The sequence below is a fragment of the Nyctibius grandis genome, chromosome 10 (assembly GCF_013368605.1).
Source record: "Nyctibius grandis isolate bNycGra1 chromosome 10, bNycGra1.pri, whole genome shotgun sequence".
Taxonomy (NCBI): Eukaryota; Metazoa; Chordata; class Aves; order Nyctibiiformes; family Nyctibiidae; genus Nyctibius; species Nyctibius grandis.
Window position 1 is genome coordinate 31,376,012 of NC_090667.1, and position 20,789 is coordinate 31,396,800.

The 20,789-nt window shown below is 43.2% G+C and overlaps 1 protein-coding gene across 2 annotated transcripts in view; it reads right to left on the reverse strand.

Moving 5' to 3' along the window:
* The window catches only part of PDZRN3 (PDZ domain containing ring finger 3), a 140,988-nt gene extending 121,484 nt beyond the window's left edge, over positions 1–19,504 (reverse strand). For both annotated transcript variants that reach the window (XM_068408493.1, XM_068408492.1), the window contains exons 1-3: positions 18,531–19,504; positions 11,984–12,070; positions 10,729–10,836 (exon numbers count right to left, since the gene is read on the reverse strand). In XM_068408493.1, coding sequence (XP_068264594.1) covers positions 10,729–10,836; positions 11,984–12,070; positions 18,531–19,247 — 912 coding nt within the window. In that variant the 5' untranslated portion in view covers positions 19,248–19,504. The remainder of the gene's footprint in view (positions 1–10,728; positions 10,837–11,983; positions 12,071–18,530) is intronic.
* Between the last annotated feature and the right edge of the window lie 1,285 nt (positions 19,505–20,789).

The window sequence follows — 20,789 nt, forward strand, 5'->3', positions numbered from 1 at the left end:
CAAGTAAGGAAGGGAATCTAACTTGGTGCGAGTCAGTGATGGTGCCCTTGAGAAGTGCAGCTCCCAGGGCTTTCTTGTGTGCCAACGTGCTTGTTATTTTAGCAACATTTCATATTCTATAACACTATCACTACCTTTTGTTTGTTTGGATTTCTGATGAACTAAGCTTTAAAGAGTTTGATACATCATTTTTTCAAAGAACACTGAATGATTTAAGGATTCTTCCTAACTATAGAAGTGAGGTTCCTTCATGACTTAAAATATATGAATGTTAGCATTGATTCTGAATGAACTACAAGGGAGACCCAAATAAACATGCAGTCAGCGGGGTCTCCTCATTAAACAAAGATTTTTTTTTTTTCTTTGTAAGAAATCTGCATCAGAAAAAAGCACTGTACAGAAAGGAGGTTATTTGTTCTTAGGTTTTGGCAAGTGATTATAAACTTCCATACATAGTACAGATTTACACACCTACACAAGTTCATAAAAATTTCTTTAAAATAAAAAAGTGCTTAAAAGTTTGTGTGAGAACTGTGGTAAAAGGAAGTAATTGTAAAAATGTAACATAACTGCACTGGCGTGTCTGGCCCAGCAGCCGCTCTGGTCAGCAGATGGGCTGTTTTGCGCGGGGCTCCTGGTGGCTCTGGTTTAAAGCCATGCCCTTAGCCATATGTAATTCAACAGGTTAGACTGCATCTTCATGTAGAACAACATGCCACCTGCTTACAGATCAATCCCACCTTTGTCTTTTACTCTAAGTAGTACTTACTCTGCATCAGCAGTATTATGCTGCACAGACACAGCACTTAGGGAAGAAGAAATTTCCTTTTTTGCTAGAGGGAAAAACAATTAGCAAGAAAACAATGGTGCATCTCCACATGCCACACAGGAAGAATAATTTAAACTTCCAACTGCTCTGTGTTTGCAGATCAGGTTAGATACTCTGGGATTTCCAGTGAGTTAAGTGGGACCTGGTCTGAGCCCACAGTCTGGGTTCAGTTTACATGTGGTATGGCTATAGGAGTCTTTTCTTTCTCACCATGACCTTCTCCTTGTCAAGCCACAAAGTATCCCCATCCAAAAGCATACTCCCAGAAATATCAGAAGCCCTAAAAGCCCCATAATTTCAGCAACAAAATGTTTCTTTGATTACCTTAAATATTATCTTTTGTCCATGGCATGGTTTCTTATTGGTAAACAGTAACAGAGTTTGAAGTAGCAAAAATAAAAATAATCACCATATTCACTTAACTCATGAAAGCTCTGCCTGGAGCTTTGTTACTATTCACAGTAAGATTTTGGTGTTGAGAAGGTTGTTAGAAGAAAGAAGAAAAAGATTTTTTTGTTTAGAAATCAAGTTAGAGAAAAACACTTTGGAGAATGTTGCAGGGGTGGAGATCAGATGATCTCTTTGTGTGTTTCTTTAGGAGGAAAAAGAAGTTATGCAATTCCCAGCAGTCATGTGGTATGGCAGCTGCTAAAGTTACTGCTAATTTTTATTAGAGCTGGCCAGAGCCAGAAAAAGGTCTGCTTTATAAGTAAGACCTTTTAAGAAATAAACTAAATCTTCCTGAGCTGGGAGGCCTGCAGAACTGAGAGAAGAAGAAAAAATAGAACTAAAAAGTTCATTTTTCTACCTCCCCCCTCCCCCAAATGATTCAGGAAACCTTTTCACTCTCCCTTCCTGTTGCTGGTTACTTTCTCATATTCATTCAATCAATCAAACATATATATATATAATATTTACTAGTTTTCAGCTCAAATTCCTGCCCAACCCCATGGCCCAAAAGGACTATTCACATGCACAACGTGTATGTGCTTTTATTCACCCTAGGCAGAAACATGGCCCTGGGCTACAGGCTTTAGCTGACCCTGCTGTGAGCAAGGGGGCTGGACTAGAGGATCTCCAGAGGTCCTCTCCAACCTCAGCCAGTTGGCGATCTTGTGAAACATTTAATAAGTTTACTCTATTTGCTAAACTTGAAGATGGGATTTCAAAATTACCAGTATCCTTGTGATATGTTATAGGACTGAGCACCTGTGGCTCATGTCTTTGAAAATCTGTGCATAAATTCAACTGGATCCTGGGCCAAGCTTGATCACCAGAGCTGCTGGTTGCTTTCAGTGTGGCACGCTTTTGTGTGCTTCAAAGTTACGTGGATGATGGCGAAAAAATAAAGAATAAAGGCAAGTACTTCCAGGTAATATTCACCACACTGAAGAGACCAGACATGACTCTTCATATGTCCTCTAATCTCAGTTTAAACAGGATTAGTTCTGTACTGCTGTTAAATGGAGCATATAATTAAGCTGTGAATACCATATTGGGGTTATGGATGATAACTGTCAGTGTAAAAGGGTATATAAGAAGAGCCTGCTGCAGGGTATACTACTCCTGAGATCCACAGGTCAAGGCCTACAATAGAGGCTATATAAATTAATGATTTTTATTAAAGATTATTTTAACACCAGGCTTCAGCAGACTATTAAGAAGGGGCTTGCACCAACAAAAGATACTGTTTTCCATATTCTGACTCTTTTCCACCTGCTTCACACAACTGAGGTACATTTAATGCATAATTTAAGTTACTGATAAGGTGCTTGCACCATTTGCACTATAGGGGAACTGCATGGCCCAGAGCACAGTGATCACCTAGTCCTTCACAAAAAGAATGTCTCTTGTCATGTACACAGGGATGGGACGTGTGTCCTACCACCTAGTGACCTACCCCCACAGCCCATTTGTACCACTCCTTCCACTCCTAACAAATTCTCAACCTTCCTTTTTTGACATGTTATTCCCCCACCCGGTCTTTAAAACCCAAATTCCACTTTCACAGGTAAATTCCCTTTACAGATAGAAGCGTCTTTAAAAATGTTACACCATTCTATGAAAGCTAACACGATACAAATTTACTTTGGATACTAAAATGCATAATAAAGTCTTAAAAACAACAACTTAAATACTACTCTCATTTAAAAGCCCCAGTGCTGAAGCAAAAAATTCTCAAGTACTATTATTGTCAGCCCAGTACCATTTGTATTTATGAGAGTCTAAAAACTTTACAAGTCCTGTAGTGGAACATAAAATAGTAGTTACATTGTTTCAAAATTTATCAAAACATCAAGCATAAGGTAAATAAGCAGTCAACTATGTTGGAATTAATTTCACAGTGCTGATAAGCTGTCACCTCTTAGTGTTTAAAGTACAGAACTGCAGTTAATTGTGAACAGCTTCCAATTTTTCATAGTGTAAAGAACAAATTAATAAGGCAAAGGAAAAAGCCTTATGCATGAGACAGAATATGAATCGAATGCCATTGCTGCTGTACAATTCGATATAGTACATTTCATCAACTTCTAATCAAGTACCCTCATTTTCCACGTTTTCCTATCTGTAATGTTTCATGTCCTACCATAAACTAACATTTAGCAATTTTGAAAAAAGAAACAAAACAAACCCCCATACTGGAATATATTTTGTTTACTATCAAGCAGTAAGACTTTATTTGACTAAAAAAATAGAAATATCATTAATCAGAAGTGACTTTGCATTATATTTCTTACTAGAACAGATGCCAGGAGTTCAGTTTGGTTTCCATATTTTGTGTGTGGAAAAAAGGGAACACACTGTTGTGAAGAAAGCAGCAGTAAGGCGCTCGTGGCAAGCAGGTCTGCACGCCACACTCTTGTTGTGAAGGAAAATCCCACTACCAGAATAAACCAGGTCTGAGCTGCAGGATCAGGATTCAGGATCCCTGTGAAAGATTTGGTCACCCTGGCACATTCAGTACTTTTCACATAGGCTGGACAAATTCTATTTTTAATTCCAAATGAAAAGTTATGCAAATTTTATTCATGTGCAGTTTGAATAGCAATGGTCTGAGCTTGCTTTTTTTGTCAGTTAATTTGCACTTTCTGCATATCTTTTAGTACAATTGACATGGTAATGTACTGCATATGTACTCAATTAAGGATGATTGTGTCTGATTGCCCAATTATTATGATACAAACAAAATGTGTGAAAATAGTTGACAGGACGTTCTGTGTGTTTTCTCTAAAAAGACTCAGCACGCTCAAAAATCTAAAAATAAAATCTAACAGCTAATCATAATGGTTTGGCTTCAAATGTGGAAAACTGAACAGGAGATGATTTAAAATGCAAGGAATTGTACCACACGTGAAAAGAAGATTAAATTGTCCCATTGTTATATGCTCTATATGCATCCTTTTAAAAAAGTATTGGTCTGTTGGAGTCTGACACGTTTCTCTCTGCTTAGCTACAGAGAATACAAAACAGCGATTTTTCACTTCTTCAGAAGAGTAATAATTCATACCACCAAAATCTAGATTTCCTAGGTGGTTTGTATTTTCTCTTCAACACACATGTCACAGCCCTGGGCAGATCTGCAGCACCATGACTGCTCCTGTTGCCCACGAGGTGACACACCAGGCTTGTCCTCCAGCGCAGGACAACCATCCCACCACGCCGTTTGGAGGAGGGAACGGCACAGTAGTCATGGCTCCCACCTCAAGAGCACTGAAGGTTCTACAGGACAGATTTTACATTAGCTAAAGACTGATACTGTGTTGTTTTCAAGCACACTGTTAGCAAGGAAAGCAAGAGCAGAGGGAAGTGCAGGGTGGAGAGCTGTGTGCAGGGGGAGAAGGCACACGGACGCCATAATCCCATTAATTTAAGAAGTGTTACACATAAGGGATCTATTCCTGAGTTTAGAGAGCTTTTTTTTGTATAATTTAATTACCTTTTTTTTTCCATTCAACATGCCCTTGAGAGCAATATTCTAAGCTTCCACAGATTCAAATGCCCACATTATGCTCAGGGTCAACACGCTGTGGACTTCCATTAAAAAGAAGAAAGAATAAGACAGTGTGAAAATTTGAGGGGAACTCACGCTGGACCTCTTCAAAAGTAGCAGCCTGAAATGTGCTTATAACTTGAGCTCTGCAGTCTACTTCTCAGTGAAGAGGCAGGGACTGTAGGTCCATAATACCAGAAACAACATTGCTTTCTTTGTTTGCAACACTTACATTTTCATCCCATCTGACTTATTTTTCTTTTTTTGTTCGTGGGAAGGACAACAGTACAGTATTTAGTGTAAAAATCCTGTTGTACCTCTTTAGTTTGTTCTCTTTTTGCTGTCTGGCTTATCCCCCTCCTTCCCCACCTCCCTGCCACAGCTTACACTGTAGCGCTGGTATGAAATCAGGCAAATAAATGTATAAGAGGAAAAAATGCAGTGATAACCGAGGCTGCCTGTTTTCACTTATATTTCCCTCTTAACGTTATTATTATTCCCTTTTGACCAAGTTGTGGGATCTATGTTTTAGGACAGGCACGATGCTGTTTTGTAAGATACCATTAACAGATATGGACAAAGGGTCTGGAAAGTTTTCTAGGAGTATAAACTCTAAAAAAAGCTGACTCTGCTATAGCTGCACTCACTGCCCTGTTGTGTTCACTCTCCACAAGTACTCTAATGTGCTTGCGTGTCCTGGCAGGAACTGGAACGGCCAATTTTAAGTCACTGTCTGAAAATGTTTTCTTCTAGAAAATTAATTCCTAAGTAGCTGCACAGTAAATCTTGTTTGCAGAGCTGAACTCTTCCATTCATGACAGTGAAAAAATTCTGTTTAACCCACATGCTTGTCGGAGTTCAGCTAGCGCTTGCAGTAAGTTTCCTGCAAGCAGCTATAGGCTTAGGTTTATCCTACTAAAGCTGGCATAATTTTAAAAAGTGCTCACCAGCAAATGAGAAATTGAAGGCAGTGTTCAGTTAATAATTTTATTCACTGATTACTTGTGGAAGTCTCCCGTGAGCTGTCTGTGAGTGGTGATAAGCAGAACAGAGCGCATAGGGCAGGGACAACTGCATTCTGACAAGCAAACCAGACTGCAACACACTGAACCCTTTCAGCCCGGAGACTTGGTCTTGTGGAAAAACTAGACCCCATCATGCACCAGCAGACCACATGAAATCTTTCTTCATTCATTCACTCACTCAATTTTAAAGCCATCCTTGCCTCAGCAGCAGATCTTTCGAAGCACGTATGTGTCACTGACAGGGAAAGGTATGCCATGCGCCTGCCAGAGCATCCTTTCTTGCATGGCTCATGTACTTTCTCTGTGCTGATTTGACTTTTCAGAGGCTACGTTGTTAGCACAGCTACCAAATTAATTTTGCTGAAAGCCACCTAGCCACCTTGTGAGCAGAAAATGGCTCTGCTAAAGCTGCACACCGACTATGGGGTGAACAGGGAACCCACAGCAAACTGCAAATTTTCTTTGTACTTATACAGTAGATTTGCTAAAAAGTTTCATTGTTGTTATGTGTAATCTGTGAAGAAATCCACGTAATAGAAAAGCAGCCCATAATTTGTAGCAAATGAGCGTGCTTTGGGGAAAAATCAATCAAATGCACTAAGACGTGTTCTCAACTCCTGAACTAATGATCCTTCCTGTGAGTAGCATAAAACACCAGGCAAGTCCCAGGTGGCATAAATCCGCAGGGTTTCAGTGGAGCTGTGACAGTTTATACTACCTCAACAGTACCCTAATTGTGCTCAAAACTTTTTAAAGGTGGCAAGCAGTCAGCATTTCAAAAGTCTCCTCCTTTCTGAGCAGTCCTGAAGCTAAACAAACAAGTTTACTAGTTAGTGAGAAGAGAATGCCATATTTAATTCATCATCTTTCAGAGCTGATGTGCTTAAAAATAAAAACTCTGAAAATCTAATTTTGTCTTAAGAAATGCCAAGCAGCTGCGTAGAGGAGGCATTCATGGCTGGGACTTGAACCAACTTCTGTTAAGGGAGGAAATTAGGACCATTTTGTTGCCCTGACAAAAATGAAATCTATGAGAACAGTAATTCCTTTGCATAAAAATCAATAGTTTCAGCATGTTTTTAATATGGCAATTTGCTATGGAACATCTTAACAATAATTCAGTAAATCACTAGTACTGCATGAAATCAGCTGCTTGCTTTGAATGTATAGGTACAGAACTGCATGAAAAACATGTAGTCAAACCAGAGAAAATCTCATAGTATCATTACTTCCTCACTTCTAAAGTAATTGTGAAAGACCTGAAAACAGATATAAGTAAGAAGCATTGGTTTACATAGAGCAGTTACAAACAGACCAAGATCCTAATCTGACCAGAACTTCTAGAAGTTATGTCCCTGTATACCTCAGATTACCCATTTGCAAAATAAGCATAATATTATTAACCAGCGAGGGGAAACTATTATGCAGTTAATAGCCAGAACACAAGAATCTTCATAGTCCTATGTAAGCACTAAATATAATTATTACTTAACAGATTCTGTAAAACAAAATACAAGGGAAAAAGCAGATTTCTCTGTATTTGTTATATACTGCTTTGAAGACTCAGTAGCACAGACCATACAACATTCATCTTGATTTATGTCATTTAGCAGTAGAAACATGTACTTCACAGGGGCATTACTGATGTCAATGATATACAAAGGGCCAAAAAATTGCTTTTACAGAAAATTCAAGACAGTTCTTAAACCTGATTAACTTGTTTGCATTTAACATTTTAAAAGATGTAGAGCAGGAAATTCAAATCCAAATTACATAAGGAAATACATTTAAAATTATCTCTGACATAATTCAAAGTTTATCTCCATATCAGTTTGTCAGAGGATAGAATTTGGAAGCAAATATCAATATAACCACACACTTGCTATCAGTTATGAACAGTATTATGTATGTGTCTGTACTTTATGCTGCCTAATTCCTGCTCAGTAACTAGAAATGTTGTGACAACTCTGAAAATGAGAAATGACACTCTTATTTTATATGTGCTCCAGAAAGCATCCACCAGAAGATCCACAGCAAAGGAACATTTTCCAAAAGAAATGAAATAATCAAATAATTTATGTTTTACTTCATTGTAAATTCTCTGTGATGGATACTGGAATTAATTTTGGAGATGTTATGCTCAGCAGCTTATATTGGAATGAGAGTTCTTAGTGAAGAGTCCATTTAAAATCACGCTGGTGATACATAAAACCTTAATAGTGAATGAACAAATCAAAGAAGTTCTAGATAGCTAAATTCAGTTCTAGGTAAGTTACCATCCTTCTTGACCATCTTTCATGCTTTTGAAAGCAAATATGTCCTGATAGGATGCTCTACTCTCTATGCCAAGTTCCATCTGAGTCCTCCAGCTGTGTCCTGCCAGTTACAGCTAAATCTGTAAATGATTTTTCAGCCAAACTGCTGAAACTTTGGCAATGTGCAGGTTATAAAATAATTGCCTCTAGAAGGACACTATCACTGGATGCTACCTAATTTTCATCTAGATCGTTTACAGGATATTGCAGTTACCTAAGATAATTGGATATTAGTATGACAGAGCTCACTTAGATGCCTCGATGCAGGAGGTATCCCCGTTTTTCCTTAACCCAGACTAGGGTTAGATACAGTGCACTAAATATAAATTGCATAGAACACAGAATGAAACAGTTGCTTTCCAGAGCTGATGTCCACACTACATGTATTTTGAGGGCTCTGTATTAGAGCACTGGAGTCCAGTTCTGTGAACTGGATGCCTGTAGTGGCTAGGGTGCATTAAATGAATTAATTTTATCTAAAAAAGAAAAAAATCCAGTTAGCACACTTGGAGACTGCTCCACAATGGGAATCAAACTGAATCAGCTGGGCACCATTCAGAGACTTGCTTCAGCAGGACACTCCTAATCCAAACTCAGATGCTGATGTGGAGGAACCCAAAGCCAACTATTGGGAAACAATGTGCTAAATTTTCATCAGCATTTGTATATATTTAGAAGTGAGAAGAGTGAATATGAAAATGAGTTTGTGGTCAGCACAACAAGAGTTGTCAACACATGTCAACCCATGTCAACACATGGGTTCCTGCTACCCTTGGTGTGTTATAAACACAACAATCACTGTAGTGTCTTTATTCTGGGGTTTTCTCTTATGTGAAAATGTAACTTGAACTGTGGAAAAGACCCTGCACAAACATTGCTCACATAGGCGTGACTCCACCCAGGGAAAGGACACAGCCAAGAAGTACAGCAGGAAAGCTCACCCAGCCTGTCTTCCTCTGTGTTCTTCTCAGGTTCTTAGTGTGCGTCCAGCATAACAGTATTTCATTGCTTATCCTGGCCCGTGCTAACGTTGCCAAATGCTAAACGTGTGGAGAAATGGAGCAGCAAGGAGGGAGAAAAAAAAAAGGGGGGGAGGGGGAAGCAGCAAGAAGGGAGGTTCCTTGCAACAGAGAGCAAATGCTGCAGAGCTGATGGAGGTTAGCTGCTCTTGTCCCCTGTGCTGTGAGCAAGGGTGACTTCTACAGACAAATGCTGTATGACTGCAATTACAGACTGAGCTACGGCACTTACACTCGAGGAGTCTGAACCGGGCTTGCATAGAGAGACTAGGACATTGCCTAACTTTGGGGTATTCTGATTTTCCAAAGTTTTGGTTTTCATACAGTTGTTTGGTTTATGTGACTATGTACTACTTCAGAAACGGATGTCAGCTTCCCAAATATGCTTTGGGGAAATACATACTTATGGGAAAACTTTCAGTTCAAACAAAATTGCATAGTTGTCACAAAATTGTCCAGACCTTTTTGCAATTATGTTACATCATATATATAGTTTAAGCAACTCTGGATCATTTCACAGCTCAGCTTCTTATCTTTTTATAGTTCTGCTACTGTGGCTCCACTCTTTCCCATATGAAGAAACTTAATTAATATTTTACATCCTTACTAAATTGTGAATACAATTTACCATAACAGTACAGAAAATAGCAAATACACAGTGTCCCCTGCCAACAGAAAATGCTTAACAGCTGTTTATTGCTCATTTGCAAAACATAAGAGCAATGGAATTCCATTGCTTAGAGAAACTGGCTGTTCCATGATATCCTTGGCAACAAACACCACACTTATCTTTTTGAACAATAGACTCTCAAAGTTTCTCCAGCATACAAAAATAAGACAGTGAAGAATACTTTTTCTTAACTGTAAAATGTTAAACAATGGGAACTGACTCATAATCAGCTGCATTTTGTTTCATGAAAACTAACCTTTTTCTTTCTCTCTTCCCCTGAAAAAGAAATTTGCTCACTGCAAATTGCAAGAAACATTTCAAGCAACCATCTCTTTCACAGGAAGGGCTTTTTATTGAGGTCAAGACTTTGGCAAAATGAGACGAAATTCAGACTGCAATCTGAGTAATATAAGAGCTTACAAACAACATTAAGGGAGTTACTTAGGTTTTTAATAAACCATGCAGAAATTGCAGAGCAGAATTTTTTCTAACCGTTCAAAACTTGGTCTGAAATACCAAGAAAAATAAAATCATGGTTTAAACCACAGATATTTCACATATGGTTTTAACTAAATAACTTACAAGTTTCCAATAGCTTTAAAAAGAAATATCTACGGCATACCAGAGAGATGCTGGCTCCTCAAAAAGTCAGGACATGCACATACCATCCATAATCTGGTTTCTATATTTAGGTAAGAACTATACCTAAAGCCATGAAGGTCAGCACTGAATCAAGTCAAGCATATTTTAACAGACATGTCTTCTAGACAGTGTTTACCACAGCACATTTCTCCTAAACCCACACTGAACATCATGCTGTTTGAAGACCTGAGATGGAACTTGCACTATTAAAAGAGACTGGATAGCGTATTCACATACCTCAATAATCCTGTCATGAATTTGTAGCCCTCCTTCCTTAGCAGCAGGCCCCGTGTCAACTATTTTCGATACAAAAATTCCTTCGCTAGATGAACCATCTTGATTGTCCTTTAAGGATGAAAAGAAAAATATATTATTGTACCTTGAACTAACTCTAATTTGCCCTCAGCTAAAACTTGTCACAACAGTGCATGTAATTTGAAAGAAATATTCTTATTGATGTCTTAATATGGAATTACTTTGTGCTAATGAGAACACCTGATACTCCCATTTTGAAAGATTAAACAACCAGGAATGGACTTCCATTAGGTACATTAGTTGCATGATAATAATTTTCCTCTGACTTAGACCAGCTCAGTAGTAATTGTCATAACAATTATTCTTAATGTAAAACCCAGTGAGACAGCAGCCTGCTTGCACATCAAACATAAGACAACAGTGTGTTTTTATTTTTAGTTGCACAGCTCTTCCTCTGGAGGCTTAAAAATAAACCCATGAAAAACAACTTATACCTAACAAGGTATTTTCATATTCCTGTGTATTGCATCACCAGCTTCTACCAGTGCAGAACAATATATCAGAAAATTGAAAAACTCTAGCTATAAAGAAAGAATAACTTTCAAGTGAATTTACTAGGAATAAATCGTGATTAATGTCAGATTTCCGAGCGGCCAAGAAGTAGTTCTGAATACTTTCTAAATTACTAGGACAAGGTAAAATCCACTCCTTGATCTAATTAAAGTCATATGCAGCAGCTCCAGCCAACAAGCATCCAGAAAAAATACATTAGTGAGTGTAGGGTGCAGGAAACATCTGCTGAAATCATAGAATTCAAAAGTAGGTTGTTTAAGTTATATCCCTTCACCTGCACAGAGGGCTGCTTAGTCTCTGGTGGAAAGGAGGGTAAATAATGTTTTCTTAATTAACTGCAAAGGGCCTAAAGCTGTGGGCCCTGAACTCATGCAACATCTTCAAAGCAGTATGGTCTGAGAAAGAGATACCAGGGGTTTCACCATTTTGGGAGTGACACTGCACCAATGTCAGTGTTGCTAGCTGTGACGATGTGCAAGAATAAACACGTTGTGAGAGAAAAGACAGTGTCGTTAACAGACATCGACACAAACCTGAATAGAAGATTTGCCCTGAAAGAATCCCAAGAGAACCAAATGCTTGTCAGCAGCATTTTTCCTCTAAGTGTTGACCTACATGCTTTTCCCAACTGGAAAGGGCAAACATATTTTAACAATTAACATACCACGCATGGTCGGCCACCAATAATATTAAATCCAAGAGAGCCAGAGTCACGATGAAGGACGAGAGTCAGTGCTTTAGTTTCTTCACCCTAGAAAGAACAGATAAACATGTTCAAAACATTTGTGTGCATTGCTAAGTAGGATAGATAATACTTCTGTCCAGGTTTGTTGAGTTGATTTCTTATTTTTTTTCCCCCATTTAGTTTAAAGTGTTTAGAACAACTTTGCAGCAGCGAAGTCAGCAGCTCCCAGCCTCCACGCTCCAGCCACCCCATCGTTCTCCAGCAGCGCTTCTCTGCGAAACCCACCCTGTAAGATTTATGCGTATTTTTTATTGAGATCTACAGTGAGACACTTAACAGCAACAGAAGATATTTATATGGCATACTGGTTCCTGCAACTACTTGACCTAGTCATATGTGATGTGTTACGTAAAATACTTCATGTTTCCAGTAGCCAAATTCTTGACTTTTCCAGTGCTTGAGGGTGACTGAATCTTAGGAGTGCATTTTTACGTTGCTTCTCTCTAGTGCTAGCTACATGACGTTGTTTTAAGCAGCATCAAACATGAAGTGCTGTACAACAGAAATTCTCTGGTGAGTTTCAGAAACTGAACAAAACAAAACCACTACAAATTTTGCAAAAAGCCTAGGATGTCAATTGCTATTCACAGCACCTGCCATGAATAACTTTTACTAGCAAAAAAGAAATCCTCTGTCACTGAGAAGCATTACGTTAGTTCCCTAAAACATGAAATTCTGCAGTGAACAGTTCTCTGATTGGACAAAAAATGGACAACAAAGATTAGACAGACTTGTAATATTTAGGGGACTGTGCAAACACGATCCGTTATCCTCTCCTCTTACCCCAGCTTGTTCCTAACTACAGATATAAACTCGTACAAAATGTCCTTTATTACGCAGTGATGCTACCTAGGTCTATTAACTTTGATTAAGACAAAAGTAAGTGCATGCACTATTAAAGACAACTAACTCCTCACAATGTACTAACTTCAATCTCAATCAAGTGGCTGTTATTTACAGTACAACACTATAAAACTATACAACAGACAACAGCAGAACACTACAAAAAGCCATCTGAGTAATAGTATTTTTTTTTTAGAAATCAGAACAGGATCGGTATGTTGTGCATCTACAGATATATATACAAACCTTGCTACCTCCAAGATCTTTTTCTTTGTTTTATTCAAAGGGTGAAAAAGTTATGAACACAAAAAAGTCTGAGGAAGTTATCTTACAAGTCTGGTTTTCATAACCAATTAATGACAAAAATTACAACAGTTACATTGTAATTTGATGCAGATGGTTTTAGTTTGTGCATTTCTCTCCTAACATGTCAATTTGAAGTTGTCAATCAAATATTAGCGTCTATTAAACTCATAAAAAATGTCCAAGTAATCCTGGATTACTGAATTACTCCTACAGCTTTGGGGATGATAACACAGCCCAATTCCCTGCCAGTGTAAACTGGCAGAGCTCCACTGACCGCGAGCTCGGAGCTCCACCGCCGGGGACCTGCACCAACATACTCCACCTGAAAATTTGGGTTACGATTTTCTTGTCAGTTTGTGATCATTATCCTTCCTTCAGGTCAAATAATAAATAGACTTGGACCTGATATGGAGAAATGTGAATAAGGTCCAACTGATTTTATTCGAATTTGCCTACACTCAGCATCAGTGAGAATCAGGTACCCAGAAGAGGACTGAAAAATGAGGTACAGGCTATTTTCCTGCAGGTCTTCAGACCCAGACCTCAGACAGGATTTCAAGGAACAAATTTCCAGTCCTGTGAGACCACTGTCAGGGACTGATGAATCAGAATTTGAAAGACAAGGACATGCTAGCACCATGGCTTACTTCCCCTATTACGCCTTTTTAAGAAGGCAAATCAATTAGAACAATCAAGAAATGATTATGACATTGCTCTCAAGACACTTTCGCTAATTAAAGTTGAATGTTTTCATTAAAACCTCCTTAGGTGGCTATGATTTTTATGCCTTTATACCTAGCAGAATGAGTATTAAAGCAGCTGTGCTTGAATGAGTCAAAAGTTGCGGGGGGGGGAAGCTAATGCTGTATTTTTTGTAGGTACTCCTGAAAAACATCCATGGGGGTTTTAAAGAAACTTTCCAGCCAGTTCTGATGGATTTGTGCACTGTCTCCATCTCCTCCATGGCAGCAGAGTCGCGTTACAGAGCACAACCCACATGCCACTGCAGAGGACTAATCCTACCGTCTGTGTGGAACTGCCCCAGCACCAGGGAGGCAGCAGCGTGTTTGCTTTAACACTTGGTTACTTTTGCACATTCACATCTCAAGCCTTAACAATTTCTTTAACAACCTTCTTTGCTTCATAAGCAAGCCACGATGCAAATAATGATTTTTCCAGGGGCTCTGCCTTTCTCTTCCCCTCTAACATGCAACGTTCCAGCGAAACAATCATTAAACAGTGAGGTAACTGTGGAAATGCGGTGGCCAGCATTCAGCCCTGCCCCATCATCTGGTCCAGCAGCAGACCTGATCGTTACTGGCATGGTGTATTCCCACAGCTGAAGAGAACTCTTAAAACATAATTCTTGAAATTACTGTACTTCCCAGCTCGGTAATGTGGAGCTAACAGACTGCCTTTCCCTTTAGGTAATTTCTTTGGTAGTACGGTGGCTAAGAAGGTCTTTGTTACAGGAGCACTTCAGCTCCTTGTTCACTGGCAAAAGGGCTGCCAGGACCAGCCCGGCGCATTCTGCTCGGGAACAGTCCGAGAAAAAAATATCATCTTGTTTTAAAGGACTTCATCGAATTGAAACCTGTGTTACCACCTCCACAGAGGCGTTAAGACCAGAGGTCCTAAATACCAGATCATGAACTGGTTCCTGCATGTCTGATACATTTACTGAAAGTCCATCCCTGCCTTTGGTCATCAGGACAGCAGAAGCGCTTCCACCGCAAGCTGCAGCCAGCACCATGAACTGCTTCTCATTCTCCCTTACTCATTTCTTCCCAAAGGACTTTGATGGCTGTGTACATAAAGGAAGGACCAGATCAGCTTATCAATAGGTGTGAACAGTGGTATGTTTCAGCAAGGATTAAGCATTGTTTGAAGTATGGGGTTTTTCTTGATTATTTAGACTTTGATGTTGCAGGATTGGCACATCTGATCAAAGGAAATACTAATTTTGAGTAAGACACACCACCTTCCCTACCACTCCCTCCTCAAGCTCGTCCACGATAAGCCTCACCTCTTCCCACCAAGGAATAAACAGTCGAACTCTGAATAAACCTTCAAAATTGTCTTTTCGAATAAGCACAGACCAGATACCCAGTAAATACACAGGAAAATTAAAATGCTCCCTCAGTGGCAAAGAGGATGGGAAAGAATACACAAGGAAAACACAAGTGGAGTCACTTAAGGCACATCTATCTGTTTAAGGGACTTATAAAACTGTGAGATATTTACACCTGAGCGTGTGTATAAAATATGTATTTTATTGTATGTCTTCCCTCAATATAGGTACAGCAGTGTTATAAAACTCACTTCAGAAATGGGAGACCGAAGCACAGGAAAGCTCTGGGATTCATCCAGTACCACAAAGGAAGTCTATGCTAAGGCAAACCCAGACCGGGGTCTCCAAAGCTGCTGAAAAAGTTTGTCCCAGCCAAAAGACCACGAATTTGGGTCTTTCAGGAATGGCCTAATGTCCCTCAAGATCATATTTCCCCTTTAACTAAGCATTTAAACAGAACTGTAAGTGGGCATTTCTTCTGTTTTGACTAGAGAATATGTCATCTCATTTATTCTAGATTGGTTCTACATCTGTAGCAACAAGCAACCGTCCGGCAGCGAAGTCAGAAGACCCTTCTTCTTCACCTACAGAGGAGCCAGAACATCCTGCAGTAAGTTTTGGAATCACCACATCTAACCTATGAACCCAGTTTGTTAGCACCAGGCCTACTTCTGTTTTAACATCGACTGAACAAGTACATCTTATAACGACATGTATGAAGTACAAATAAAGATCATAACTAAATAATGACAGCAATGGCACTGCATGTGTTGAATAAGCAATTACTTCTGAAACTGAGTAAGTTATTCCACATTATCATACACAGAATCCACGTGTTCAGGGACTAATCCTTAGGCAAGTACATATGCCCTGTGGTGTTACAATCTGCACTGCGCACTGCACAGCCTGTGCCTGCGTCTCTAAGAAAATAACCCCAGAGTAAAAACTTGGAAACACGCCACAGCCCAAAATTGGTAAAGCATCCCCTGCACTAGGCGATTACCAAAGGTCTTTTAAAAAACTCTCCAGCGCACAAAGACGCAAGTTTCCTGATTGTACTTCTTTGGGAGCTGGGCAGACTAAAGCTGTTAGTATTGGAAAGCTGCCCAAAATGCTGTGAAAGACATGTAATTGATTGACCGCTAGACCACAAGCCTGTGGTGACATGACACCTTCTAGCTTTCTTCAGATTAGGCGCTGCTTCAGAAAACTGTATAACAGCCTTTTGTAATACGGCTGAAAACCAGCACAGTCTCCGCCAGCTGTATCCATAAATTTGATAAAAAGTATTGCTGGAAACTATGTACCGTGCACATTTACAACCACGTGAAGCAGCACCTTTCACGCTAATAGCAGCTCGCTACACTTTACAGAGCTAAGTAATACAAAAACAACATTATCAACGCTAGTCACAAAGAAATGAAGGAGGGGCAGTGTGAGAATCAAGGTGTGCGGTTTGGATGGGATCAGAGACAAGGAGGTAGCGATTCCGTGAGACGGTTTCCAACAGCAGGACTGTACAGAGGGCTTCTCTATCACCAGCAATGCGAGGGAGCAGAAAGCTCTGCAGCACGCTATTGCAAAGTACAGGTGGCTGGAGGAAAAGGAGAAGAGAGCACTGTCCTGAATCTTGACATGAACATAAAGTCCCTGATTTAAGAGTTTTACTGCAGATCTTAACCTGCATCATACCCAGTATTGCCAGAAGTTAAAGCAGTACATTCAGTATTAAAATATCTCTCCTGAGTTAGCGAAACATGGTGGGTTGTTTTGCCCTGGATTTCTCAAAAGGAAAAAAAAAAAAAATTTTAAAAAAAGAGACTCCTATCATGAAGTTTTGTTTCCTTTACACAGCTTTTGGAGCCTCAACATTACCAAAGGTGTGAATACAGATGTTTGACAGTTTTCAACAGTTAAATACTGATGTGTCTGTGGTAGCACATTCCAGGTCACGGGGAGGACTCCCAATGTCTTCATTTAAAAGATAATTGGCTCCTAGGGTTTCCCTCCCTGGGAAGCCTCCTTCCAATTAAAACGTGGAGTTTGTTGGAGCTCTGGCTTTTGATTCTGATCATTTTAGAAACGGTCTGATTCTGAGGGGCTGAAGTCAATTTTTATCCTCCTAAATTGAGCTTTTAAAGAACCCTGTGTGACTCTGGAAAAAAATGCAAGTACACAGCAGACGTCTTGTATTTGGACATGGATGTTACAACAATGATGGCTTCAGATCATGAAATAGCTGGCAGGGTGCCTGAGTTGCGCAATAGTTAGTCCTAAAGACCGCATTTGGTAGGAAGCCATATTCTGGGATGCTAGGTGAGCTCAGGGCCTGGAAAGCATTGGGTCACAACAGCCTCTTCCAATTCACTCTGCTTTCTCTTAATCCCGGGAGTTGATTTCTGGTGGTTTAATACCATTTCCATCCATGGAAATTCCAATTTTGCTGTGTAGAGGTTTCTTTGGGGAAAGAATGAAGAAAAAAATTGTAGTACTGTCATCTTGATATTTTGATGTGAGTAGCCATATGGGAACCAGATACAAATGATGGTCACATTAGAAAACATACATATATATATATACACAGAAACGGCTATCAAAAGCCAAACCTCAGATATGCCAAAGGATGCGGGGGCCGGCCGGGCTCCTCAGGACACCTCCCGCTCACAGAGCGCGGCCACCCCCAGCAGAGGCCGCGCACACGGCTGGGCGGGAACCCCTCAGGCAGGTGAGAACCCCTCAGGTTGGGCGGGAACCCCCCAGGTGGGTGAGAACCCCTCAGGTTGGGCGGGAACACCCCAGGCCGGGTGCAAACCCCCCACGCCGGGTGCAAACCCCCTCAGGCCGGGTGCAAACCCCCTCAGGCCGGGTGCAAACCCCCTCAGGCGGGTGAGAACCCCTCAGGCTGGGCGGGAACCCCCCACGCCGGGTGCAAACCCCCCAGGCTGGGCGGGAACCCCCCAGGCCGGGTGCAAACCCCCCAGGCCGGGTGCAAACCCCTCAGGCTGGGCGGGAACCCCTCAGGCTGGGCCGAGCGCCTCGGGGCTCCCCTCCCTTCCGCAGGAACCCGCCGAGACACACACGGGAACGTGTCCCTCACCTCCCGAGCGCTCGGCCGCCCCGCCGAGCCCTTCCCGCCGCCCGACACCGCTGCTGAGGGGCGCGGGACGGGACCACCCCGGCTCCTTCTCCCCACGAGTGAGGAAACTTCTCCCTGGCAGGCACCGCGCCGCCGGGCCCCCCCCTTACCTTGCCGGGGGAGGCGGCGCGGGCTCGGGCCAGGGCGTCGAGGCGGGCGCTGTACTGCGTGAAGCGCTTCTGGTATCGCAGCGCCGTCACCTGCAGCTCCAGCTGCGCCGCCGCCAGTCGCGACAGCAGCGACTGCTCCCGCTTGCCGGCTCGCAGCGCCTCCTTCTTCAGCGCCTTCTCCAGCGCCGCCGCCCGCGCCTGCAGCGCGGCGCCGTGGGCTCGCAGGGCGCGCAGGCAGCCGTGCCCGCCGGCTCGGCGCTCGCCGTGGGTGAGCATCAAACCGCAGCCCTGCTCGCAAAGGCCGGCGGGCCGCGCCTCGCAGCGCTCCCGCATATGCACCTCCACGTCGCGGAGGTTGAGGACCTGGCGACAGCCGCGGTTGCGGCACTTGGCGGGGGAGAAGTCGCAGGTCTCGGCGTGCTCGCCCAGGTGTTGCAGCGGCACCACCGCCTCGCAGCCCCGCGCGTGGTTGTCGCACTTGATGTCCAGCTTGAGGATGAGGCTCTTGAGGGGCAGGACGTGGTTGAGTTCCTTGGTGGAGATGCGCTGGCAGTTAACGGGGCAGCTGCCCTGCTGCACCACCCAGGGCAGCACGCAGCCGGCGCAGAAGACGTGGCCGCAGGGGGTGGTCAGCGGATCCTCCAAAACTTTGTTGCACAGATTGCATTTGAAGTCGGGATCCACGTCCCCGCTGAAGCGATCCAGCTCGAACCCCATCCTCCTCCTTCCGCTTTGCCAAATAACAAGTGAAAAAGGTAAAAAAAAAAAAAAAGCCCAGTGAAAGTGACCGAAGTGCGGAGACGGGACGGGGGGAGGCAAAAAATAATAATAAGTATCAACCAGCTACCGCCGCCGCCCGGGAAGGCGCTCCGGCGCCCAGCCCAGCCCGCAGCGGCGCCGGGAAGCCCCCGCGGCCGCTCTGTCCCCGCCGATCCCGGGGAGCCCCGGCCCCGGCCCCGGCCCCTGTCCTCCTCACGCGCCGCTGCCGCGCGCCGCTCTCCCCGCCGCCGCCTGCGCACAGCGCCGCCGCGCGCTGCCCGCCCCGCCCCGGCCCGCCCCGGCCCCGCCCACCCGGGACGCCCCGGGGGTCCCCCGCGGGTCCGCGGCGGGGGACAAGGGTGGCTTTGTTTCGGGGAGAGGAGGTCGGGGGGTGGGGTGGGCTCCGGCCTGTTCCCCCGTGCGGTGGCAGGTAACCGGGAGCCCGGGGATGGGGCGAGGGGCGGCAGGAGGGGCGGGGAGCCGGGGCGGCGGGTGAGGTGTTGCCTGAGGGGGGATCGCTGCGGCGGGGAGGGCTCACCGGGGAGGGGAGGCTTGGGGGAGCAGCGGGGATGTGGGGGGAAAGGGGACGGTCGTGGGGGAGCACTGGGAGAGGAGGGGAGCGGGAGATGAGGGGCCGGGGGAGGGCGGGAGAGGGAGAATGGGGGGCCGGGGGAGGCGGGAGAGGGGAGATGAGGGGCCGGGAGCGGGTGCAGGCAGGGGGGAGAGGGGGAGGGCAGGGACGCGGCGGGGTGGGAGAAGGTGAGACAAGGCAAGGAAGGAGGAGTATGAACTATCGTCACTTTAACGTCCAGTCGGTACCAAACGGGACGGCTGCTCGGAGGGGAGTGTTGGGCGGGTTGGCCGGGCACACACGGGTGTCGGGGCCTTTTGAGGGGTCGGGGTCCGGTCCCCGGCGAGCTCTCAGGCATTGGACTGACTGTGCAGCTCTTTGGTGAGACATCCTCACACTACCCGTGAGAAAAAGCGCAAACAGACCAGTCTGCCAGGGCTGCTCCTGTCCTCATGGAGAAGGGACACGATTTTCTGTGTTTGCAGCCTGTGAATGTCCCGCTAATGCCATTTCGATGGCAATGAGGGAGACCAGAAAAGGTTACCGCTTTGATAGCAGTTTCTGCCTGGAGATGATTTAAAAGCACTCCAGAATATGCTATAAAAAGCTAGCCAGACCACACCTGAAGTACCAGACATAGCATTAGGCAAAACCAATTTCTCTTACAAGGCAAATATTCAAGTACTGAAAAAAGCAATAAAAGAGAACAGCTTTGTTCATTGTAGATGGTGGAGGAGAATTCTCACATGCACTAAAGCCACATACCAGCTCAATTGTTCTTTTCATGTGTTTTGCTTTATGGCAAAGTAGAAACCCAACTAGAAACTTCAGTTTCAAATGACCTTTAGTATATGCCTATAATATCATGGTAAAATGATTTTCTGAGCACCTGAGGTGATTATTTCTCTGTTAGTGACCTTTAGAAGATA